This window comes from Tauraco erythrolophus, chromosome 4 (assembly GCF_009769465.1).
Source record: "Tauraco erythrolophus isolate bTauEry1 chromosome 4, bTauEry1.pri, whole genome shotgun sequence".
In the NCBI taxonomy this organism is placed as follows: domain Eukaryota; kingdom Metazoa; phylum Chordata; class Aves; order Musophagiformes; family Musophagidae; genus Tauraco; species Tauraco erythrolophus.
Window position 1 is genome coordinate 27,362,549 of NC_141468.1, and position 26,782 is coordinate 27,389,330.

Consider the following 26,782-nt stretch of genomic DNA (forward strand, 5'->3'; position numbering starts at 1 on the left):
CACTGCATTTTAATTTTTTTAAAGTTACTTAAGTGCACACCCATGAAAAAACAAATAAAATGTTTGTATTTAAATTTTTTTATTGTTTCTCATAATTCATCATATCCAGACTTGGAATAACACCACGTACGTAACATTACCTGTTCAACACCTTTTGGATAATTTGCAGGTGATTGGAATTAAGCCACTGAACACCACCTACAATTAATACGGTCTGGTCTGTGTTCTCCAGGGGACGTGATCTGAAACCCAGAAAGGAAAAACAACACATGTTGCCTGAAAACAGATGGCAAACATTTTAACTGCATTGCACTGCATTTCAGTGAACTGTATCTGGCATCCTGATCAGAGGCCTGATGCAATTTTCTGCTATTTTTCAACCACACAATATGGTCTGCACACGTTATGTTTAATTGTTTACTGACTTTAATTGTAAAATGTGTTAAACACGTTTGTGAATAGAATGAGAATACAAACAAGGCAGCAATAGGTTTTGTACGGTACCTCTGCAGCAGTTGTTCTAGTGCTTTCTCAAAAGTTGGTCTCTGGTTTGTGTTCATCCAAAACTGGGGGTAGTAGGAGTAACTGATAAATGTTTTCCCCTCGTTGATATTATGATAACATTTAACATCATGAGTCTTTTGCCATTCCTGAAGAGTCGTATTCACTCTTTCTATTAGATAGTACATCATCCCTCTGTTAGTCGAGTCACCTATAAAAAGAATCTTTGAATGGAAAAAAAAGATATGACTTACTTAGAAGTTATACACCCCAAAACCCAGAAGCTAAGGAAAGAATACAGCTAGTTTGGAGGTTTTTAAACTCTTTTCATTATGTTCAAGAAATCTCTGTGTGAGCTGCCAGTTCTCCAGATCTGATATTGTAATACTAAAATTCTTTAGCAAAATCTCTGTGATCTGATTAACAAAAAGCGATACTATATGTTTCAAAGACAAAAAGTACAGGTTAGAGATGGCTATAGCTACACAGTTAGTCCTCTATTTTTCATCCTTGCTAATTTCTTTTGCTTGAGTTTATATTTACTTCCAGTTGTTAGTACAGAGCCTCTCATGATTGTTTGCAGCTTTCTGCTTTCCTTCCTCCAGTTTTTAATGTGGTTCGTTCCTACACAGCACGTTTTGGTTAACGTCTGTCTTCAGTATTCACGAGAATTTACACCAAAGTAACACGCACATCAATGAATGCAGCTGCTGCCTTATTTGTAGAGAGATGGTCTTTCTTCTTTTACCCCTTCTTCAGAGGGGTAAAAAAAGGAGAGTATTTTGGTGGTAGAGAATTTAAAGACAGTCCTAGCATGCGTGATGCGACCACCAGGAAGCATTGTGGCCTGCAGGGAGTTAGAAGTGTCACCACGATGACAGAAGTACTTCAAGTATCAGCAGTCTTTGCTGGGCTACTCTGAACTTGCAAATGAATGACAAAGTCAAATTTGGGCTTCCTCCTACTCATTCTGCAGACTCTCCTGACAAATCAAATATCTCTGTATGTGGAGACCACAGAACTTAACGTGTGGGGTTTTTTTAAATGCAATTTCTATATTTTTAGTGGATAGGACTAGCATTTCCTCCTACTGAAGGGAATATGAGCAATGACAAGAGACCAAAGGAGAAGGGAACCCAGGTTCACTGTGGTGTGCCAATAAAACTGTGTGTGCAATCAGTTATTAGTACAGTCACCTCAGCCAGAAATCCACATAGAGGAGCATAAATGCAAAACTGGGAGTCAGAAACCTCATAGAGCCATAACACAGTAATGACCCTGTTCTCTGCACAGCAGTATGCAACCTCTCCTACCTCCTTTAGCACTCAGGGTAGTTGGCACCCTGTAAGTTGGGGGTTTATTGTTTGGTTTTTAAATTTGATTTGAGGCTTGATGCTTTACCACTTCCACCTTGAATATTTGGTTATGCAAATAAAATTCAGACTGCACAAGATTACATGTTTAAGAATATTTTTCCAAAGAGATTTTATGTGGTGAAAGCATCTTGGACTTGTCTTATCTAATGAATCTCCATTTGTCTATTCCTTTCAGGAATGTCACAGTTTTAGGAACTAATTCCACTTCCCACTATGAACCTATTGTGAATAAAAATAAGCCACAACAGTGTATCAATGATGATTCCCAGAGAACAGAAATAGTTTTGTATGAACATTCCCTGCTCTAGTGCAAGGGCCAAGAATAGGTGTGACAAGAACTTGAGCTTCCTATGTCTTGTCATTGTGGGCTGCAGAGAAGCCCTTAATAGATTATATATGGTAGCAAACAAATTAAAGCCATCACTGAGCATATAGAGGCTCTTTTACCTCCTGTCCTGGATCTCTCAAAGCTGCTTCATAGAGTAAATTCTTAAACAGCTGCTGTTCATGCTTGGCCTGCACAAGCACTTCTCTCACATGCACGGGATTTTCCAACTCTTTTCACATTGTGTCAGAAGAAATCCATTAAACCAAGCTTGACATGACTCACAGAAGACAAGGATCCTCAGATCCTTGGAAGGACTGGTTGGATATTCTCTCTTCCCCTCCCTGACAGACACAAACATGCACACAATTATTTGCAATTAGAGAGACAGTCCATGCTTACTATATGTCCTAATTCTAAAGTAGGTTAACTCGAGGTTTTAAACAATTCTTTTAACTTGCAAAATCTCTTAATCTCTCCAGTTTATCTATATCAACGTCTCTTTAATCTTCATTTCATAAATCCATCACTGTGGTATCTAGATGTATATCTATTTAAAAAGCTGTTCTCAGATATTAGCAGGCAAGGATATCATTAACTTGCAATGTGGGTGAGAACATGTCTATAAAAACAAAGAACAGCACTAGGAGAACAAAAAACAAGCTCTACCAGGTTAAGCATATAGAGCAGTTGGTAGAACATGTTAGATTGTTTTCCCTCTGCTTCTAATAACATATGATACCATTTTGTTATCACTGCCCATGGGGATTTCTAATTGCAAAGGGGCGTATTCAGCTATAACACTGATATGGTAGATGTGGCATTTTTATCTCACTCTTCATTCTACTGTGACTAAGATTCTGATAGGTATTTTCTCCTTCTAACTGTATTTGGTCTAATCTGATCTGCCGGTGAATTCAAAGAGCAGAGCAACACCCTTCATGGAAAAAAAGGAGAGAAGAACCACGTCCAAGACCAATGAACATGGTGTGTTCATTGTCGTGTTTTACCAACACTGTGTATTCTTTAGCAATTTACATGTGAAGTGTAAATATTTCCAGTCTCAAACATTGCAAAGCATCAAAGATAGATTGACTCATCAGCCTCTTTCCCATTTTTTTGTTATGCCAAAATTAGAGCAGCTCCCTCTCCCTGCCTCCTTTTTTACGCTATTAAATACTTTAGCATTGTAGGGCTTCAACATTTCTACACCTGCACATACACACACACATAAGCAGTGGATCCATGAGTGAATTTTCAAGTCTGCCCTGGGGTACCTATCTGGCCAGGTCTGCAGATGGGAGGACAATGTGCAGTGGTGAAAAAAACAGTACCAGGAGAGACGAGTTAGGTATGATCACATCTTAAAGTGGCAGTTCTAGACCTTAAATGCCATGATGCTGGGCATCATACAAAAATATCAGGTGGCCTTAAAATAGTACTATTGTTGTCCTGATGTTCTGAGAACACGAAGAGGCTGACAGAAGTCAGAGTATATTCCTTTAGAGCAGTCAGTACAACTGGACAAAACATAACTGTTAGGGCCCAGACATACTTCTTTAAATTTTATCACAAGACTGATAAGACTGCACACAGCCCATCTCTGAAGGAGTACCTTCTAAGTCTCAGATCATCTCCATTTTCACTCCTAAGTAAGCTTGTGAAGAGGTAAACCAGGAGGCCAGGAGGTAGATCAGACAGCTAATACCACGGAGTGTCTGGGTGTCCATCTGTGAATGCATATGTGTTCCTAGGAGATGATGTGTTTGAGCAGGATGAGTCAGGACTGCGACAGACAGCAACATCACACTGGTGAGGAATACAGGTTGTTTCACTAGGGAAATTAACCTGAATCCTCAGAAACAAGTCTGCTAAGAGAATAGAAGGCTCCAGGGTTATCTTATTGCAGCCTTCCAGTACTTAAAGGGGGCCTACGGGAAAGCTGGAGGGGGACCTTTTACAAGGGCGTGTAGTGATAGGACAAGGGGCAATGGATTTAAACTGAAAGAAGGCAGATTGGATATAAGGAAGAAATTTTTCACTCTGAGAGTAGTGAGGCACTGGAGCAGGTTGCCCAGAAGAGTTGTAGATGCCCCATCCCTGGAAGTGTTTAGTGCCCTGGATGAGCCTTTGGGCAACCCTAACCATTCTATGATTCTATAGTAGTTAAGACTTGATGTAAGTGGGGAAAAGAGAAATGAGCCAAAGTGGACTTGTGATTGTACAGAAAGCCAGATCAAAAGTGTAGGTTATCCTCGAAGATGGCAGTCAATTATAGCGACCATATTAGTTTTCAGTCAAGAAGTCTTTGACTGTTCAAGTAGGTATGAGCCATACTAGGACTGTATCACTGGAATAATGCAAGTCTGTTTTAACTCTAGCTATTTCTTTCACAGTGAAATCACAGCATTGTTGAAAGATATGTCATTGACACTAGGACTGCGGTATGTGAAACCTATGGTCCCTGCCCTCCAGCCCTGATGGAGAGCGCTGAAGTCTGTTTGCAGTCATCACAGGAAGGCATCAGCAGTCACACTCAGGAGACTGCATGTGCTGGTATTTTAAAGGGCATGCTCTCCCGTAAGCCCAGAGAAGATCTCAAATAGAAAGATGGGTGTGCATTCCTTGTAATCCAATGCATTCCCAGGAGGGTGGATGCATAGCACATCTCCAGAAAATCTGCACACACAGAGCATCCGTTCATTAAGACCTGTCTGCATCCATCAATCTGCTTCTGTTGGTCCAACCATGCTGTGAGATGTGTAAATCCTGGAAAAATAGACAAATTCTTTTTTTTTTTCTCCCTAAAAAAAAATCCAGATGGAAGAAGAGGACATTTGTAGGGAATCCTACCTGTAAAGTAGCTTTCAAACTGCCCTTGTGCAGAGCTGGTTAAGCACATTTTGTTGTGGTATGGAGATCATCAGAAAGCATCTTTCAAAGCATCCACATTTTGCAAGTCAGCTTCACTTACAGAAAATGCTTAGAAGACCCAAAGGCTGAAGTAAGAGGTGTATAGCCCCAGGAAGAAAATTTATGTCCTTCAACTAAGCCAAGAGCTTAAATGAATTAGAATAATTAGTCAATGTAATTGAATGTGTGGTAGCTGTGGCCACATTTCTTTCTATACAGTTGCATGGACTTACTATAGTTGTGCATGACATGTAGTATTAATTATGACTGGAATTGGAACCAGGGGCTCTGGGGATGTTTCTGTATTTAGTTCTATGACAATAATGAACAAAATGATGTCTCAGGTGTGTAAAATATGCCGTATCTTGTTTTCTTTACAGTCTGGCACAAGGCTTAGTCATGTACTGTTCAGGTCAATGGGCGATTTGTCTGCAGGATGACTAAAGGATCAGACATATATAAGGCTATAATTTTACCAGACAAAGAACAACACTCACACAGACAGATGTTTTCAGTGTCTTCTGTTGCAACCATTTTGTGTGAAAAAATCCATTATAGCTTACAGGCTAAAAGATTGTGTAAGCATAGTGGAATTCACTTCTTAACCAGACCTATCATTATAAATTAACCACACTTAGGAAATTTAAACACCTGTAAGTCCAAAACACTACTTAACTCTAAAATATTATTAAGAAATTATAAGTCAAAATTCCTGTTTTAACAGCTGAATTTTAAGTACTTCAGCAAATATTGCCTTTTCATATTTCCTGTTCTTAATTACACATGACTCAATGGTACTTTATTATAGGAATAAACTCTGAGTAGTGTTTCTCAATGATAAATGAAATACATATCCCCTCTGCTATTGAGGCCAGCTTTCTCTATGCTGTTAACTGGATAAATAATTACCTGTTAGAACTCCTTTTCCTTCACCCATTTTTTAAAGTTCTTGTACAAAAACCAAAGCATTATGTCTTAATAGAATTTTATAAATCTTACAGCAAAAACTCATTAACCACAGCTACAGAGGATTTTGTTGAGCCAATATAATACGGATATAATATTTTTATTATGATTGCTTTTTTCTTTGATTCACTTAGGGCACATATGTGGAATTCCATAAGAGCAACACAGCCTACATCTTGTTACTTTTAGCTAGAGTTTAAAACGGAGGAGAAAAAGGACTGCAGATATTAAAAGTGGACTGAATGAAAATCTACTCAGCCAGAACCACCTTAGCCTCAACACTTCAAAATTTTCGTGTTTACTGTGTCTGAAATACAAACATATGACTGGCTAGTCTTGCTAACACATCATAAAGCAAAATAAGGCCTCATAAACTGTTTTTGTGGATATATATCCTTTCTTATGTCTCCACCAATCTGAGTGTTATTGTTTCACTACAGGTGGCCTTAAGTTTTTATGAAACAGAAACAATTTAGCTCAAATACTGTTTTATTTGCACACAAATTAAAATAGCAGCTAATGATGATGTGAAATCAATTGGAAATTATAGCCAGGGAAAATTAATTTCTGTTATAGAGAAAGGAGATGACAATTTTAGAGATGAGCTTTGAAAAACAATTAAATTTTAATGTAAGACATGAAAGCAGCCTGGAGTTATAAAACAAATTAAAAAGCACTTTTGAATGCTTATTTATGATGCAGATAGGAAAGAAATGCTCTGTTTGGGTGACCATAAGCATATTTCAGAAACATTGACAAATGCATAAAAGAGATTAATGAGCAAGAGAAGTAGCTGAATGCTGCATTTTACTGTTGTCCTATGAAACATGGGAAAACCTGAATGGTTGCACTCAAACATATTGCTGATTTTACATGTGCTGCATTTCAGCCAAAAAGAGTATTCACTGTACATCTTATTTCATCAGTTGCTGTAGTGCACCTAGACCAGAGACACAGCACATCAGTGGTTAACTCATCACACACTTCCCTTCACATTTATTAGAAGTAGAAAGTCAAGTAAGCATTTTTTTTTCTTTCTTTTGCATATAAAACTAATAGCGGAGTTTAAGAAGACAGCCTACAGATATCATAGTTGGAATTTGGCAGCCACATAGTGATTAACACCTATTTAAAAGAAAAGACATAATCACAGACACTTACATTGTTTATAATGTTTTATCATGATGTTTTAACCATAAGAAGTAAAGCCAGCAGGTCAGGATTCTGAATCCAAATTGCTTTTTTCGTTTTTTCAGGACGAAAATCAGAGACTTATGTCTAGTGAATTACAAATGCCAATACTTGCTTTACCTTTGATTCCTGGTCAAATCTTGCATGACTCTGAACTTTTTATGAAGCATATTCAGAAAAGAAATTCAGTCATAAAGGGCTGTTAAGTTTTTTAATGGAAGGTGTGACGTCATTTGATCCAATGATGCTATAAACATCTATATCTGCTTTCCTGAGGAAGGATTGGTAATTATGTGGGGTGCATGGAGTTTTATTGCCTTATTTCAGAATAAACTTCGAGCAAGAATTTAGATGCTGTGTGATCTGCAAGTAAGAAAATGGAATTGGGTTGAGAGAGCTCATGGTTACTTCCAGTTCTGATGGAAGGACTTTGCCTCTGATGCTGCAAAATGTAGATTATGATACATGACTCCTTTCTAAAGGATTTGGACTCCAGAGACCAAAGTTACACAAGCTGAATATGCTAAGTGTGGCAACATACTACAAAACCTCAGAATGCAGGGGCACACAGGTTAGTTGAGTGGATTTTGAGAAGTGGAACATGTGTGAGTTGTTGTTCTTATTGAACTTCAGCAAGTGACAATATAAATCAAACAGCATTCTAGGTCATCTCAGAGTCCTCACTCGGGTTGATGATTTTTGCCCTTATAGTTTGCACTTACATTTTTTTTGCAATTTGTTTACATTTCCAGTCTTGAAATTTTCTGCTTATTTTACTACAGAAACTACGATGTTGTTATTTTGGGTAGAAGTCAGTGCCTAAAGACCAAGAATATAATGGTTTTAAACAAATAATAAAAATAAAAAACCCCACATTTTAGATTGTTAGCAAAATCTCTTGTATAATAAAAATGTGTTTGTTCACAAAAAATATATCTTACTATCTATTCAACAGCTCCCTTATAAAAGATCCAGATTGCTTAGACATATATAATAGCATATAATACAACTAACAGGCAAAAGTCTCTTTCAGTGACAGTCCAAAAAAATACTACTTTTATTAAATTGCTTAGACCGTGTAAAGTAATTCTAAAGTTTGTCTTAATCACAGACAGAATCAGGACCTTACCACTCAAGCTGAGGACCATTTTTACTCATCTAACTTAGGTATAAAGAAAGACTATCTTAGTTCTTAAGTTCTACTGACACAAAGGAGTTCGTCCAGGCTCTACAGAAGTAAAAAGGCTATTGCAAAATGCCACATGAAGTTAAAACCACTTCAAAGTGATGACAAAAAAAACCCATCAGAGCGAAAGATACAGGAGAAGCATACCAAAAGGGGAACATGCAGTAGTGACGACTTTAAAAGAATAAACCAGTTAAATGGACATCTATGCAAAGGCAACAGGAATGATCCAGTAGATTTCTACAGAGCAGTGAAGGTTATCAGACAATGATGAGAGACTTTTGCAAAAGATGCTGAACGGGAAACAAGTGCAATTAGTTTTACAGAGATTTTTCTCACGTAGTGTTAATGTAGGTCACATAGGATCTGGCTCTCATCTGACACTAGAATAGATCAGTGACCTCAGAGAGTCAGAACATAGTGGAATTTGAATTAAGAAATCAAGCTCACAAACATTCATTTCATATACTTGGTTTTAATGGACCCTTAACAAATGTCCTGGTTTTGACACCGGTGAACACAAGTGGTCAGATTCAGGAGATGGGAATGTCAGCATAATCCTCCCAGCAATACCCTGGCAATCCACTTCCATAGTGGCATATTGTTCCTCTGCTATCCTTCAATCATCTGACCAAAGAGTGTTTGCTTATTGAAGCAGCCCAATGTCTATGGAAACTAAAGACCAAAGCATAGCTATCAAATTTTTCTATATTTTTTGCTGTGGTCAATTCAGAAGTGCTTGTTTTGTACATGAGGAGCAAATCGAGCTTCTCCTCTGTCATATAAACCTCTGTTTTGTTAGAAAAATATGTTAGGAGTTACCCACAGCTCTATATTAACGGAGAAAACCACAGGCAGAAATAAAGCCAAATGGCAATTAAGGACTTCGTGCAGGACAAGAAATGACTAGAAAAGAAGGAGGAAATGTTAATTGAAAGACTATTATTTTTGTATCTGTTCATATAGAAATGTTCTTGGATTTTATCAAAATCCCACTTTTAGTTACTATTTTCTTACCTAGACAATACACTACAAAAATCTTTATAACAATTCATTACTTACTTTCTGGATACTTGTATCCTCAGTAAGGTACCTGAGCCTCAGATCAGAGCTCTCTCAATAGTTTTATTGTCATAGCATGCTTATTAAGGAGACCTTGTATTTCCAAGCAATCACCTTAGAAGCTTCACTACAAGAAAAGAATGTGCAAGAAGACTTGGTAAGATTAGTGTGCACAAGCAATGCCATGCATTAGGTACGCAGCAGAAGAAATCCAACTTGTATGTCAAGTGAGACAAACTGTGAGAACAGTGCAAATCCATCCTCCATTTACAGTCCTTATATACTCACTGCACTTCTAACTGGTAACCACATACCCCATAGGTCTTGAAACTCCACTGGTGTGACCTAAGCTCTATGAAAAATGGTAGCAGACAACTGTGTCTGCATTCGAGGCTAAAATGTGGATAATGGTTGGTTTTCATCCCTGTGGATTTTCCATCTGAATCTTTTTCCAATTATAATAAAAAGGGATTTTTCTTACACACCAATCATAAAATTGTTTTTAAAGCTTCAGGACACTATATATCCAGGTAAATAAAACTGAATTAAAATGCAAAATTTGTTGCACACCTTCCTGCCTTCCACGCAGCGCTGGAGCTCAGGCTTGGGTAGCACAGAGTATCGGCAGCCATGGGGCTGCCACGTTATTTCTCTCCAGTCGCAGGTCCTGTTGTCAGAGCAGCTGAGGCAAGGGACGATCCACTGCCCTGGAAAACACCAACAGGATGTCAGCATCTCATCTGTGTTTTTGTGAGTAGCCTTATCATACAGCAAGTGAGATATTTTTGAGTATTTTGTCATGGGAGTTTTCCCTAAATTAAATGCCCTCCAACCCTTCGAAGACACCATTTCCTTCCTCTGTGTTATGCCCTTTTCATTTATCAAAGATGGGAGTTTTTTCTTTCCATGAAAGAGCTGCAAATGCCCAAATTGGACAGTCACGTGTAGGTTCATTTCTCAGTTCATGTCGCCTTTCTTGTTAGCAGCTTGTCCCTTCTCCACAGAAGATGTACAAGAAAGGGAAAGGAGGTGAGGAGGTTGAATGGGAAGAGAAAATATTCACATTCAGAAGTGCCTAAAGACAAGATTCATTCATCTACCACTAAACATCTAAATGTTGGGTGGTTGATCAAAGATGGATTTTGAGAGCCCCTCGATAGAAAAAAGAATCTAAGATTATACAGATAATGTACAGATAATGAGAAAGGATGACTTTCCCTCAGAAATACTAATTTCTTTAATTTGTGAGAGTTCAGAGACCCATCCCAGACTACAAATATACATTTCAGAAGGTGAGATGAATAACCTATGTGATTTATTAGAGCCTGTCATGGTTTAACCCCAGCTGACACCTAAGCCCCACACAGGCACTTGCTCACTCCCCCGCAGTGGGATGAGTGAGAGAATAGGAAATCCCTATTTTCAAAAATGATTTTACAGATAAGGAGCATAAAGTGGGTTTACAAGAATTCCATGGGTTTTAGGCATCTTCTACCTCAGATCGAATGGTTTTGTATTTTGGTTCTCTAAAGCTATTGTTTTTCAAAGTCCTCCTGGAAGTCAGAGGTATTTAGCTTCTGAAGGAAGAAAGAAAACTTTTAAGTTGCCTCTATATTCAGATCAACACAAGAAATACTCTTCTCGCCCGTACAAGCGAACTATCCTGACCATCTCTCCCAGCGTCTCCGTAGCTCTGCCAGTAAAACCTGCTTTTGCCTCTGATTAGAGGCATCACACACAGGAAAGCACGGAGGCTCCCAGGTCCCTGTGTCAATGCCATCTGGCCTTGCCAGCACAGCCAGGTTTCTGATGGTAGCCCAGCAAACAGCGTAGGGAGGGGAAAGAGGGGTGCTCAGGCCCCGGAGCTGGGCTGCGAGCGAGGAGATGGAGCTGCCCTGCTCTCCTCGCCCAGAGGAGTTCCCAGCTTGTGTCACCTTTTTCCTGATCACCCAGCTGTTTGTCCTCAGGGACAACGCTCCTCACTCTTCTCATCACCTGAGGACTGCCTTAAAGTTCAAAATCTATTAACGGGGAAAAATAGCATGATTGTAACCCAGTAATTTATTTGGGAGAAAAAAGATCCAAACTCTGCTCCCTGGGTGAGATTCTGTGTAGACTTTTTATCTAGAAGTTAAAGTGAATCTTTACCTAAAGATATACAGTGGTATAACCAGGTTCTGGAGCAGAGAGTGCTCTTCCAGCCCTCAGCTGGAAAGCGAAGGCTGAATTTAGACAGTTCCTCTTTCTTGCAGCCTCCAGTGCTGACCATTGTGAATCCCTTCCTCACACTAGCCCTTCCTTGGCTTTGAGGTCCCTCGCCCAGGCTGTGGCCTCCTGACCACCACGGGGGCCAGGCATGCTTTGGAACAGGTTGCCCAGAGAAGTTGTGGATGCCCCATCCCTGGAAGTGTTCAAGGCCAGATTGGATGAGGCTTTGGGCAACGTGGTGTAGTGGAGGGTTTCCCTGCCCATGGCAGGGGGGTTGGAACTAGATGATCTTTAAGGTCCCTTCCAACCCTAACCATTCTATGATTCTATGATTCTATGATTCTATGCTTTGACACTCCAAGGTTTCTATCACCACTTGTGGATCTTGCCCTTGGCTCCTGCAACACTTCCTCCACACCCCATTTGCAGCCCATGGCTAAAGGGTCATTCCCAGCTTCATAGCAGTCCTGTGAAGAGACTGAAAAGTGCAAGGTCTCAGATAACACAGCAACAGGTACCATGCAAAAACCTTTCATGGCTTCATGCCTTTTGAGTAGCAGAGCAGGGACAGAATGGTTGGTTGATTTGAGGTCTGGATTCAGACACTAGCACAGCTGTTGAGCTCTTCATAAATGATCGGAAATTTGTTTTGGACAGTGGTTTATATTAAAAAAATATATGAAAACTGGGCAGTTTTTTCATGACATTGCAATTTTTCTTTCAAACCAAGTATGTAAAAGTTCTGGCAATGTCTACAACATCTGAGAACCTTAATTTTATGGTATTTTATTCTTAACATCCCATACCTTTATGAGCGGATCTGGTTTTAGGTAATAAACTAGAAAAATAGAACCACATAAAATGAATATTGAGGAGCTGAAACATTCGAATCATAGAATGGTTAGGGTTGGAAGGGACCTCAAAGATCATCTAGTTCCAACCCCCCTGCCATGGAGGGAGTTTGAAACAACAAATTGAACAACAAAAGTTTAAACTTTGGCAACTGAAAGTGATAAGTACCTTTTGAAAAGCTTCTTTTGAATAGTGTGTTTGATTTATATTCAATAAATCTCTAGGTATAGTAAGAAAAAAATAGATCCATTTTTGGCATATGCTAAAGGTTAGTGGAAAATGTAAAAAAATAAGAGAACAAGGATATCTGGAGATAAACTCATGTTTATAGGAAGCACTGACATTTAATTCTAATAGAATAGTTGCAGTTTCTATATTTGTATAGATTTTTTAAATGATGCGTGTACATTTATGCATTTTTAATCCAATTAACTTTTCCTATTGCAACTTCACAAAAGTTAGTCAATGCACTCTTAAGCCCCAAAAATAAGATTGTGTTAAAAGATAAAATGAAACTCATATATAAAAGAGGAAGACAATTAACAATGAAAAATTGCAAACCATCAATATTAGATTGGAAATTAGGCTTATTTTTTATTGCAATGATAAGCTTTTTTTTCCCCCCATTTGTGTAAAGTAGCAGCACGCAATGTAGCTTTCAGCACCGTTTCTATCAGTCTGCATTTTGTGGTGCTTCAGCTAAAAGAGTTAGCATCGTCTCTACCAGGTGAGTGAAAGTTTACCTACAATTCACTGACAGCAAGAAACAGAGAGCTGCTGTTAGTTTAAGTTTATCCCCAAATGAAAAACTGGTAAAAACAAAGTTTTTTGAAAGTCTGTGAGTAAGAGGTTTCCACAGGAAGAATGAAAGTAAACTGGATTTTTGGCTCATTAAAGCAGTTTATCAGTTGCATACATAAATCTTCTGCTTAAGATATGAGATAAAACATTGCCGGTGCTCCTATAAACTGCTCTCCTGCAATGATATGAAAAGATATACACTTTTAAAAAAAAATCATTAGGACTGTTTACCTTGTATTCAAAAAATATTAGCCTAAAGTTATAAAGTTTTAACCAATAAAGGCTGTACTCTTGATTTGATAGTTCTACTTCTTCTGGACAGGGCTTTCAGCCTCTTTTACTTTTACGTTTACTTAACCTTTCCCATTGTCATAGCCACAAATACACATATTTTACTTTCAAGATCAAAATCAAAGTTTTTCTATAATGCCAAATGATTATCTATATAAAAAAAAAAATGCTAAACCGACAACTCCAAATTTAAATATTTAACTTAAACTGATGCTAATGATGGTTTGTTGATTTATGACTAGTTTACTTTTATATTTGGTGTCTATTCGGCAACCTAAGACTTTAAAAAAATGTTTTATTTGTGAATAGGGTATAGAAACATTTTTTTTTTTTTACTTTTAGCTGCATTTATGAATAACAAAGATTAAATTATTTTTAAAAGAACACTAAAAGAACACTATTTTGATGTTACAGAATAAATGGCCTTACGGATACAAACTTATGTCCAAACTGAAATTTACTCTTTGTACTCAAAGCAGACACTCTTTTAATTGAACATCAGTTTATGTTTCTGCTGGACCTAAATCCAGATAACTGGTGAATGCAAAGAGAAAGCTCATACAGAATTGTGTTAAACTGGATACAGTTGCAGAAAATATGGAAAGCTGGATAGAACTAAAACACGTATGTTGCAGCAGCGAGGCAGAACATTAGAAGCAAAGCTCTGATCTCTTACCCACCAGATTTTGTAATTGTCTGCATACAAAATTTCCACAGACTGCAGTAGCTCAATTCACCCACAGGAATTTAGCACAATTTGAGGTTCTAATGGTCTCTCAATTCTCTCTCTGAGGAGCCAAACAAATGGTTAGTGCTTGCTGACTTCTCTATTATTGATAATACAGCAATACTGAGCAGAGAGGTAGTTTTCCTATGATAACCTGGTTCAAAACCTATTGAATCAAAGGAGATTTTCAGAAGGAAAAAAGGATTTTTGTTGCTATAAAATCATAATTTCATTCCATGATCCAAACAAGATGGAAAGAGAGAAACTCCTCCTGTTGAATATTCCAATTTGTATTTATCAATTTAAAAAAAAAAAAAAAAAAAGAAAAGAAAAAAGAGAAGAAATAAAAGAGAGAGAGAAAGAAATGGTGTAAATTAAGCGCATATTTGGCAAGATGCTGAGCTTCCTCCAAAGAATAGTGTCATGGTGACTAGGACAGGAGGCAGCAAGTTCAGCCTTTGGTTAGATCCTGAACTACTGTCTCTGCCCTGCACCAAAGGGCTAGAAATGAGGCATGAAATCCTGATTGTACTGAACTGCAAAGCAGACTTCTAAGTTTTACCATTAATGTCGGAAGAACTAAGGTTTCATCTCTCTCTCTGCTGCTCTGCCTCAGCCTATGTCTGCACAAACACGAGCTTTTGCCAGCATAGATACATTTTGCTGCGATAGCACTTCAGTATCCCTATACAACTAAGCTGTTCCCTGGCGTAAGAGCCACGTATGATGCTCCCTTACTTCTGCAGAAGTTTTGAGTTTTCTTCTGAGAGGAAACGACATTGCTTGGCTTCTCTGAAAACTTAACTTTTTTAGGTAAAAGAGATGTTGCTGCTTTAGCTGGGAATTTGAAATTGCTCCCCTATGCGTTAGGAAAGTGTTCCCTGCCAGGATTTGGATATCATTTGGTTGTTACAAATCTGGAATGATTTTCCACAAAAAGCCATGCTTTCCAGTTCCAGTTGGAACATTAAAACTATACTGCCACTTGTTGCCAGATACTGCAAACCCCCGTCTTATACTCATTAGACACCTCTTGGCAATCTTCGCTTTGTAAGCAGATATTATTCTTCCCTGTTTAATATACTTGTCCTTTGAGACTACATCTCCTGAAGTTTGTTTCCATTTTAATCGTGTGTATTATGGGCAATAAGGCTGTAAAAGATATTTTACATTCAGCTTCACTTAGCTAGATGCAGTATTCAAAAGAAGCATGTTATACATCAGGAGAAACAGATTGGCTGCCCCAGAAGGATTCTTCTGTGGATTTGGTTTGCGCTTTCTAGTCAGGAACTTTATGTCCTGATATAGTAGCATAGGGTGGGTTGTGCTTCTTTATGATTCACAACTTGCTGTGTTATTAAAATATGCTGCTAGGTAGAAGAGTGTCTCCTTTGTGCATTCCCCTCGTATAACACAGAATTAATATATGCCTCCATGTCACACGAAGTGATGCATTCAGGCGGTTGCCACATTCCTTTTACTTTGTATTGATTGTTCCATTAGATTGTGCAAACTTACTGTTGTGAGAAGCTGCTTCTATCTATGGCAAGATAAAAAATATCTTAGTGTTAGTAGACCATACAGGACTGTTGGGTTATTTTTCATTTGTCTAATAAAGAATTGAATAAAATTACTTATTGTCTAATCCAGTAACAACTTAAACTACGAATAAGACTGCATACCTGAGTAGTCCTGTGGATTACTCAGATTTCTTAAAGTACACTTGCATAAATCTTCATGCAGCTGTGACCTCAAAATGAATAGCTGTCTGACAATCTGTTGTAATCTGGGTTCCCTCTAAACCAAAGAGATGTCTTGATTGTATTGGTTATTGTATAATGTTTGATTTGCCCATCTTGTTCTTTAAGGTACCACCAATATACATAAAGACACATACTTTATGATTTGAAATTGTAAATTCGTTTTGTGTTTCCGATATAGAGTGGAAATATAAAATTTAAATGGATCAAAATGTTGTGTTCTTTTTCTGAAGGTTTTTTTTTTTTTAGTAGATAATCTCTTCCATTTAGAATAAAGCATTTTTATTTTAAATGGTTTTGATGGAAATATTTCAATGCATTTTAAAGGCTACATGACGATAAGACAAGCAATGGTGGATCACTGATTAGAAACTTACTAAACTGTCACATAAACTAATCAGATTTCAAAATTCTGTAACTATTACAAGTGATAAATTAAATTTATTGTATGTAGGTTAGTGCATGTCCATAGAAAAGAGGAAATATTGTTTCTGGTTTCACTATGATGAGGTGCATGAGTTAATTTTTAGAAGAATGAGGATTAAGTACAAACCTTTTATGTCCCCAGCTTCGCAGGTCTTAAACACCGTCTGTGAAATTGCTGAGAGGTATTCATGAGACAGAGGCTGCAAGCCACAGGACTCCTCTGGACGAATTCGAGAACCACAGTCCTGAATTAAAATGAAATCTGTGAAAACAACAGCACTGCACCCATCCATATGACTTTGAAATCCTCTTCGAGGACATTTAAAGCGAAAAAAGTCATTTGGGGTTGGTTCTGCAACTCATTCATCCTTTGCTCTTCAATACATATTTTTAATATGAAATTTAGAATCCTTTTCCCACTCAGACAATGATTTTGTAATAAATTATCCCAAATCATAGTAAGTGTATGATACTACATTTGCTAAAGATTTAGAAAATGTACTAAAGAAAACATATCTAACATTAATGTAATGTCATATTATCTGTACTTATCATATGATCTCTACCTATTTGCCCTTAGCAATTTTGTATGCATATCTGCACTTATACAGAAAACATTTTTGTGATGAAATGCCCCCAATTAACTTCAGGAGATAGAGGTACATAAAGTAAAAGAGAAAGAAAAAAGAAAAATTTCAAGGGGAAAATGTTTGAGCTACTAAAGTGGTTACACAAACTTACTAGTTTTTACTGAAGGATTTAATATAATTATAAATATAATCTTGTGGGTCTTCGTGTGAGATGCAATCCATAATAAACCTCAGACACTACAATAAGGGTAACATAAGTAAAGGATACATTTATGTTTAAAAACATTATCATTTTCATTAATTTTCTTCATAGAAAAGAATCTGATCTTTTTTCACATTCCAGTTAAAGAAGAGTTCACTAAGACCCATGATTAACACAGAAATATTTTATCTGTTTATGCCTGGATACAGAAATATAGACTGATTGTTAAATCAATAGAATGTAGTAAAGATCTAGAGACCACTAATGCAATGGGCTTTTTAAAGAATTGCATATGCTTAGTACTACCAAATAGTTACAATCAAACTACACAAATGGAAACACACTGTTACTGGGTTGTGTTCATTTCAAGGAGTATTCTTGAAAAGAAAAAGAATAAAAAAAATGTAATTCTCCAAAAAGAAAAAAAATTAATTGGTCTTTTCTTCACCAAAATATGCCGATTTTTATTTTCTAAAATGATATTAAAATTAATTTGGCAACTGTCGTGTAATGTCATTCACTGTTTCCATGAACTTATGCTACATCCAGGATGCTATACCTAAGTTGGACCAATGAGCAAACTACAGTTGTGTCCTAATATCGTCAAGGTGAAACTTGACAGTTAATAGGATATGTGCCATTGACATAGATGGAGCTATTAATCCATGCTGGAATTTAGTAAATACTAGTGGGTCTCGATTATGCAATCAAAAATCAAAGTCAAACAGTTGTCTCACAATTATTCTGATCTCATTAAATTCCATGGTAGGGGGGGAAAAAAGTTTTTTTTTAAAAAATCTTTCCACTGACTTCAAAGAGTTAAGGTCATTTTTGTGCACAAAAAGTCAGAGAAACGATAGATATGTGTGGATTCTTTCCTACAGTTGTCCTGTTCTCTGCTTAATGCTCTATAACTCGGGAAAGCTGTTATGGCAAAATGAATGGCATGGGATCTTCTAGTGTTAAACTGTGATGTTGTCTTGGAGCCTCTGGGTCTGGACACACTGTACAGCTATTTGACAGTGTTACTTCAACTAACGTTAACATCAGAAGGCTCCTACCTTGCAGTAAAACAATTTGCACAGGACTTGACGAGAAAGCCCCAAATTCCTGAATGTGCTGCCGTTGCTCTCAACATAGTGCTATAAAATAACCTAACAGGGATTTTCTTGTTCATACCTCTGCCCAGGGTATGTGTTTAAACAAACAAAAATTGATTTTAATTGCATTCCTTGGGCAATATATTTAACAACAGTTTCATGTGGCTGGTTTATTACTAATCGCAATCAATATGCAGGTCAAACTAAGCCACCGATTCCCTTTGACTTCGTTGTGTGTTCGAAGAGGGTAAACCATGAATTTCAAAGGACACTGCTTGTGTTTAATACGTAATTCACATCTAAAACTATAGGATCATGACAGATTGTGAATCACTGAACAAGCCTTATTTCTTTCATCTTTACTTTTGTGGGAGATGAATCCTTTATCATCATTGACATATTTAATATAATGTGCAAAACGAATCTGCGGCAGCCACAGATCTACTGCAGCTGCACAAATGTATGGCACATTAAGGGCTTTTGTAACAGCCTGCAGATTTTTTAAAGTTTTCTTCAGGTGCTGCAGCAACATGACATCCTTCTTGCCTTGCCCAAAGATGAAACATCTTGTAATCTTAACCATGTTTACAAAAGATCACTCATGACAAAGATTAGAGCCAGACATGTAAACTTAAATGATAGCTCTTGCTCTGTGTCTATTCTCCCTGAAAACCTTCATTTTTAGAAGGCAGACATAAAAAGGCCCTTGAAATGTCTGGACTAGAATCAAAAGAAAAATTCCCCTGCATCACGTACTTCAGGGCACAGTTAGAATCAACTCTTTGTAAGACTAGTTTGGTGTTTTACTAGTAAATTTTCTTTTATCTTTACGGAAGATGTTCTGGACCTTGGCAAATAAAAGAGGAATAAAGCTTTCCTCTGTACATCTAGATAGCTTTCAGTCAACATCAGTTGACACTTATGAGAGTGAACGCTTCTGGAGTCCATCTGCTGTGTGAAGTGAGAATTGTTTCTATTCAAAGCACACTACAGTGAACTTGATTCTTCATAAAGTTTTAGCCTTTAAGAGATCACACAGATTTTTGAGCCTGCTACTTTACAATTTTCTTGAATTAATAGTCTGGGTCTATTAATGCATATATTATTTCATTCATTTATTTATATTCATTTATTTAATAAGAATTTTGTTTGTTTAGCTCAGCTTTCAATAACCACACCGTATTTCCTCTCAATACACAGTTTCATTCAGGTGTACATTAATATTAAAAAAAAACAATACTAGCTTTAAAATCACATAGATGTATGTGAGAAAGAGATAAAGACAGCATTATAAAGATGATCCACACTCATGCAGCTAATACTATGGAATGAGTGTCATATAGATAATACCGTTGTAGTTGCAGTTATGCTTTCGATTAAGAGATCTAATTTGACTATTAATGGATTTTTAATCGCTGTTGTATCTTTTTACCATCTCCACCCTAATGAAAGAATGATTACTCTGAAATTGCAGTAATTGCCTACAGATTAACACCATAAGCTCCCACTAAACTGGAAGCAGTTAAACGGAGAGAAGGTAAGAAGCCCACGACTTTCCTGGGAAAAGTCATATTGAATAGGGACAAAACGTCCATCTGTGTTCATTTGAATGGTCAGTGCTCCAGCAGTGACAGAGCACCACATAGCAAAAATAAAGCTACTTTTCGTATCTACAGCTGCTGCTACCTGTCAGCTCGAAAAGGCATTTTAAAATAGGAAGGTAGGATTTTCAGAATTTTTCTGGAATAACCCAACTCTGTCCATTCAAAGCTGTTTCTGAAACTATCATTTTCAGTGGAAATAAGCTTATGTTAATGAATGGAATGCTTTGGAAACTCCCACCCAGGATGTCTGTATCTAGGCTTTACCCTCAGCTTCCTCAGTAAAAGTCCTTCTTGCATTTGTATTAAAACCCCTATCGATCAATGGGAATGGCGGGCTCAACACTTCAAAAACCAGGTGATTTCTGCTTAGGTACTCATGTCTGAAATTGCACCCAGCCCAAATCCCTGAAGACTGCCCCTACCAGACTAATAAAAGATCAGCATATCAGAACATTTTAAACTAAACAAAAAGAGAAATATAACTAAGCTCACAGGAATTCATTTTAGCATTGCATACAATCAATACATAGCAAAAATCTTGCATCCTTTTAACATCCAGAGCCCCCAAGTGTCTGGGAACTAGTAGATGAGATAAACCTCATTAACTAGTTCTTGGCAAAGAAGGGAGGACACCTCTCCATCCATTAAGCTCTGACCCTGCTGTCCTTTGGCCAGTGTTGCTGACCAGCCTGGCAGGTCACCTCGCCGCCTCCCCTAAGGCACCACAGCCCTGCCTCACCTTATGATGCTGCCGGGGCTGCCTTATTTCTTTTGACTGTTTACATTCTGGACATGACAGAACAAAGCTTCCTGTGAAAGAGGTAGTTTTGGACACTTTTCTGTTGGCCTTCATAGGCTCACTGACTTAACTTTATTTCATCTGGTTCTATTTAAGCTGACCCCAGTTTCTCATGAAATCCTTTCATGTCCCTTTAGTCCATCTTTTTCTACTATTTTACACGTAACTGAAACTGGATGAAAAGTGATTTAAAATGATGCTATTGAAGGAATTCTAATAAAATTAGTCAAAGAGTGAGCTCATGCAATAGTGAAATTGTATCTTATTGCTAGGGAATAAATTGTGAGCAGATGGATTAGTTCCACTCTATCAACTTTATTAATATGGCAGTAATAAATGAAGGAACAGTTGGCATATTGACTTCTATTCAACCGTCTCCTTCTGTCTGGCTGCATTATTCAGTGATAGATGAACCTCCAAAGATTCAGAGGTTCAGGCTGGTTCCGTTCAACACCCAAATTAACTAGATTGAACTGAAACTCCTGGGGGTAAAAAATAGGTCTAGAAAGCTCTCACAAGGACAGAGGCAGTCTCACAAGAAATTTCAGTTCAGTACTGCTTTTGGCTGGAACAATGACTATTGTTATTCATTAAGCACTGTTTAAGACATAGATGAAGACATTGCCTACATTGAAAGACACGCAAATCTATTAAACAGAGAATATAGGATTAATGATTTGAACTGATGGAGTAATGTGTCTGTGTGTTACAGATATGTTTTAAAGGAAAGAAATTGCCACCACTGTGTTTTGTATGGAATCTAATGTGTTCCATCTGCAAAAATGGGGTAATATTTCCCCAATGACTCCAAAGGCACTGTCACAAAAAACATGTTAAAAGACTATGAGATGCTCAGTTCCATAGGGATCTGGGAGGGGCCATAAAAGCACTTTAGAAAAGGAGTCTGGGCACTCACAGGGTTGGAACATGCAGTGCACAGACATCAGTAGGAGACTGGGAATGACATGAAAAGCTGAGATACTGGCCATATTGTCAAGGCATGGTGGAGACATCAGAGAACAGTTTGAAATGTGGACAAAGTGCAGCCATCAGTCTAAATTGCTTTCAAGTTCTTACTAGCACATTCATGTTGTTGCTATAATTCTTATTATTTTGTCTAAAGAATACAAGGATGCCATGAAGTGCAGGATTTTTCTCTCTCACTCACAAACTTCTGCATAGACAATTATTTGGAGAATGATGTCTCATGCTTTAACCAGTGACGGAAGAATGTTGTATCTACGCAGGATCTTTACTATCTACTAAAGAGCTTTTGAAAAACTCAGTAGGTGCCTCTTGACAAAGACAACTGCCTCAAAGCATATACAGATTATATGGATAAATAAATTTCATCTTGACACTACAGCAGATGCAAAGTGGCTTCCTCTGATCTGAGAATGTTAACCTCACAGAAAGCTAAGAAACTGTTTTGAGAAATAAGCACTGCTTATAAAGGGGAAATATTGCAAGTTTCATAGCACTATTTAATATATTTTATGTATGGAGAATATAAAATAAACCTTTTAATCCATGAAGGGTTTTGATTCAATTCTATTTTACATCATGTTTAATACTGCACACTATGTCAGTCAGATTCTGTATCTGCCTTCCTGCTCCCAAATAGTCAACAGTCCAACATTTGTAAACCACAGAACAAAAATATTCACAAGGGCTAAAAAGCATGGCTCTTAATCTAGCAGAAACTTGTGAATTATGATTCTGAACAGCTCAGAGATGCAGTAGAATTAGTTGAAGTAAGACAGCTGAATGTGAAATCCAACTCTATTACGAATACAATATTGTAAACATAAGCTTTGGAAAATATTTCAAACCGTACCTAAATACAATTACAGCTTTTTTTTCCCCCCAATATTTGAAGCTAATATCTGCATGGATTTTTCAACTGCTTTCTTAGCAAGCATGTTTTTCTAATGCAATTAATTATATTTTTCCCAAGCAACAACAGTGACCATTTCCAGCTTATACCCTTTATAAACTACAAACAGAAAACAAGAAAAAAAGGAATGGAAAGAATTTGATGTTTCTTCCTCCCTCAAATCAAGATAAAATAGGAACAAGGAATAGCAGATAGAGATGTTTTGCTATTCTAAGTTCTGGCATTTTTTAGTTTAAAATTGAGATGGTAATGTTGACCTGGAGACTTTAAGGGCTTCATCAGTTTTGGATTCCCGCTTAGTCCTCCTCTTTCCCCCTGTCTTTTCCCAGTGCAAGCTCTGAATGTGAATTGACCTGAATTTTGCCAAGTTCACTGTTTGAAAATGGGGACTAGCTTGAAAAAACCATGTGCTTTGACAGTGCAAGAAGAAAATATTTTATACGATAACCAAACGAATTATTAGGGTTTTATGCTTCTCTCTCAACACAGTGCTGATGTGGCCCTGACTGTTTTCCCTGGTAATTAAGTCAAAAATGTACTATATTAGCTAGGAAATCTTGTGGCTATTTTTAAGGAGCATTTTTTCCTACCCTCCCATACTCAGGGTACATGGCACTCACAGTTCACACTGCAGAGAGATCCGTACTCTGCACCTTCCTATGCACAAGAGGCACTTGAGCTCTAGCCTTGTCCCTTTGATTTTAGACTAAGACCTTTACATCACAGCCATGATGAACACAGCAGAACTTAGACTGAACAGCTATCACTACATTCAGAAAGTATGAAAAGGCATGAGAGAAAGAACAAGTTGAAAAACATTACTGTTCATTGATGAATGCTGAAATTGAAATACTCTGACAATGAATGCAATGCTTTGAAAAACATATGTTGGCCAAGGACTCAGTTCAGTCCGCTATACATCTGCTAAAGCTACTGTTAAAGCTGTATTTAAATACTTTTCACAGTATGCAATGTTTGCAGATCTGAACTCAGTGTTTCAGGGTGGACCATATCAAAAGTACTTCTTTCTCACTTTTAGCACAAAATCCTGTAGACCTTGCAAGAACATTTGTTAGCTTTATTTAGGGCTTGGGGCATACTGAGCTTAAGATTCCAAGGAGAGATTTAGGATGTTTGCATCCAATTCACCAGTCTGCCTCTTATTTTCTGTATCAGCTTGGGCAGATGACTTGGAGCTCCATCCAACACTACTCACACCTGTAATGTATCATCTCAAAACGCTTACTCAGTTGCAACCATTCTCCTAAGTGCCTAAATTTATTCTAGTGGGCATAGGCAAAACTATCCATAGCTCAGCAGAGCTATGTTAGTCAGGCTCTTTAGCCTTAACAGAGTTCAAAAATCTCTTTGCCAACAGTGCTTGGTCTGATAGATGTTCTCAGGACATGCCACTGGGAGTGTGCAGTGCACAAAGCATTTACTGGTATTTCCCTGGTAGAACATTTCCCTGTGATATAGCAAAGTCCCTCTTTTAACGGATTTGCAGCAGAGATTTCAGTTCAAGCTCCTAATGTCTTCCCTCCAGTCAGTGGCTGATGGGCTATTCTGGGCATTTCTGCCTCAGTCTCTCCCAAGGAAGCTATTTGCATTTGCTCTGCACATACAATTACATGCTGACTTGTAAAGAGCCTTGAACCTGCTCTGCCCACAGGCTAGATATGTGTAAAGAACATAGGGTGACACTGGATGGAGGGAGCACCATTAGAATCCCTGTTAACTATTACATGAAAAAGGACTGATTGAAGCCGGTACTTAATTCCCCGAGAGAGCACGTGGCAATTCAAAGTGGAGGACAGGCTCACCTGTAACCCAAGACTAGATGTGTAACTCCCAGAGAAAGGTACACTTAAGATACATTTCTTTCCATGTGATTTTCTGCAGAGTAAGACATCTGACTCCCTGGTCACTGGGGTGGCTTATGTAAAATCTTATTTTTACAAGGTGATATCTTCTATTTCAAATTTAAAAAAGAGTTGTACCCAGACACATTTTTGCACGTGCTTTCTTCCTCCAGTTGTATCAGATATTCTACTAAAAAAGGTATTAAACCTTTCTTTGCAAGCTTTCCTCACTAACACTCCCTACACAATGCATAAGGAGCCTAGTTACACTGCTTGGACATGGTGTGTTTCCCTAGGCCTCAGGATGCTTAAATCTCTCTCTTCCCAACTCTCTTGAACATGAGAAAAGGAACATAATACTGATTTATTTTTTTTCAGCAAAATATTCATGATCACAGAATCATAGAATGGTTTGGGTTGGAAGGGACTGTAAAGATCATCTAGTTCACTGCTATGATGAAGAGCAAGCCGGTGACTGCCAAACAGGATGCAAAAGAGCTAAGTTCTGGAAGTCTAATTCAATAAAAGCACTGATTTTGCTTCTTTTTCTTCTTCTCATTAAAATAAAATAATATTGGAATGTCAGGATTTCCTTTCTTAGTCTAAATTGAACTTAAATTCGCCCAAAGGATTGAAAAGGTATTAGTGAGCCATGGATGGACTGGCAGCAAGATTTCAAGAGCTTTGTTACCTTGGGAAAGTAGACAAAAACAAAGCTAAGCAAATACTAAATAAATGGACTAAATATATTCATTAAAAAAGCCAGAACAGTTCATTACTTTATTTATGCTATGTTGGCTGCAGGGTGAAGGATAATGGTTTTTGTTTAAGGAATTAGTGCACATATTGTTTCATAAAGAAATTGTTCTCTGTGGCATACTAGGTTTTGGAATACACATCAGAGCCATGCATGGTCTGGGGAACATTGAGGAAGACACTAATACAGGCTCAGAAACACCAAGTGGAAGACTTCTGAAACTGTTTTCCCAGACAATGCCAAAAAACCCATCGAGTTCCTGCCTTTCATATAAAGACAGAGCCTACATATGTGGGGAGGCCTTACTCTAATGGAAAGCACGCTTGTATCTGGTGGACAACAGGAGGTATTTCCCTTTTCATATTTACTTTCTGCACTGACACACGTGTTTGAAGAGCCCGAGCATGTGGCCAGCTTTGCACAGCCATGTGCTTTGATGTCGGCTGTCTTTAATGGTGGCCCAGGGAACACCCAAGGCCAGATCCTGAAAGCAGCTGTGTTGAACACCCGAGTCATTCAAGTCAACTCCCAAGAGTCGAACATCCTCCTCTTCAAAAAGCAATACCCCGGCTGAAAGGACCTATGCTTGCTCTCCTGTGGGACTGGTACAAACGGTTTGTCTGCTCAACATCCAGTCTGCACTGAAAAATCTGACCCAGATATAGACGGTCAGAGGGACACAGCAGTGTGCCATGGGGCCAGACCTAAGCCTGGGGATGTCCCTCATCACCACCAGCCACCTCAGCAGCTACTGCTCCTCAGTAGAAAAGAGCCAAGGAGATAAGAAGCATGCGAAATAGATGTGCGCTGGTTGCCAGGCCCCTGTTCTGGGCAGGAGTGATCCCTAACACCTCCTGCTTTCCCAGCAGCTCAGTGGGAGGCAGGTCATAGCCACTGGCAGCCCCACACGCAGCAGCCTGACCGTTCTGTATCTCACTCTCTTTTTAAAGTGGCCTTTGATGAAGGGCCCATCTCTGAGGCTTTTCTGGCCAAATATCAGAGTCTTCTCTTATTAAGACATTAGACTGTTTGTTTAAACAAGTCAAGAGACAGGCTCAAGGATCTTGACAGGGTATATTTTTAGAAAGAGAACATTTACACAAATCTTTCTGACTGTAAGCACCAAATATTTTATGAAAAAATATGAAAAAATCTATTACTGATATAAAGTTTAGAGTTTTTTTTGCATACACTAAGAAATGTGAGGGCTGAAACTAAGAATGTGTAAATGACACTAGAGAAAGTCTCTGTGCAAATGTCCAGGACAGATGGACAGTGCATGGGCAGATCTCCAATCCATACTATCCATAATTCAAATTGAAGCTACTTATATTCAGAAGGTGCTGTATAAGCCTACAGTAGTGCAGAAGGGAAGACTATGACTTT

At 38.0% G+C, this 26,782-nt stretch overlaps 1 protein-coding gene across 1 annotated transcript in view; it reads right to left on the minus strand.

Moving 5' to 3' along the window:
- CPED1 (cadherin like and PC-esterase domain containing 1) overlaps positions 1 to 26,782 on the minus strand; it is a 161,292-nt gene that overhangs the window by 8,276 nt on the left and 126,234 nt on the right. Inside the window, exons 18-21 of the mRNA XM_086610494.1 lie at positions 16,713 to 16,830; positions 10,091 to 10,227; positions 505 to 725; positions 141 to 242 (exon numbers count right to left, since the gene is read on the minus strand). Coding sequence (XP_086466620.1) covers positions 141 to 242; positions 505 to 725; positions 10,091 to 10,227; positions 16,713 to 16,830 — 578 coding nt within the window. The remainder of the gene's footprint in view (positions 1 to 140; positions 243 to 504; positions 726 to 10,090; positions 10,228 to 16,712; positions 16,831 to 26,782) is intronic.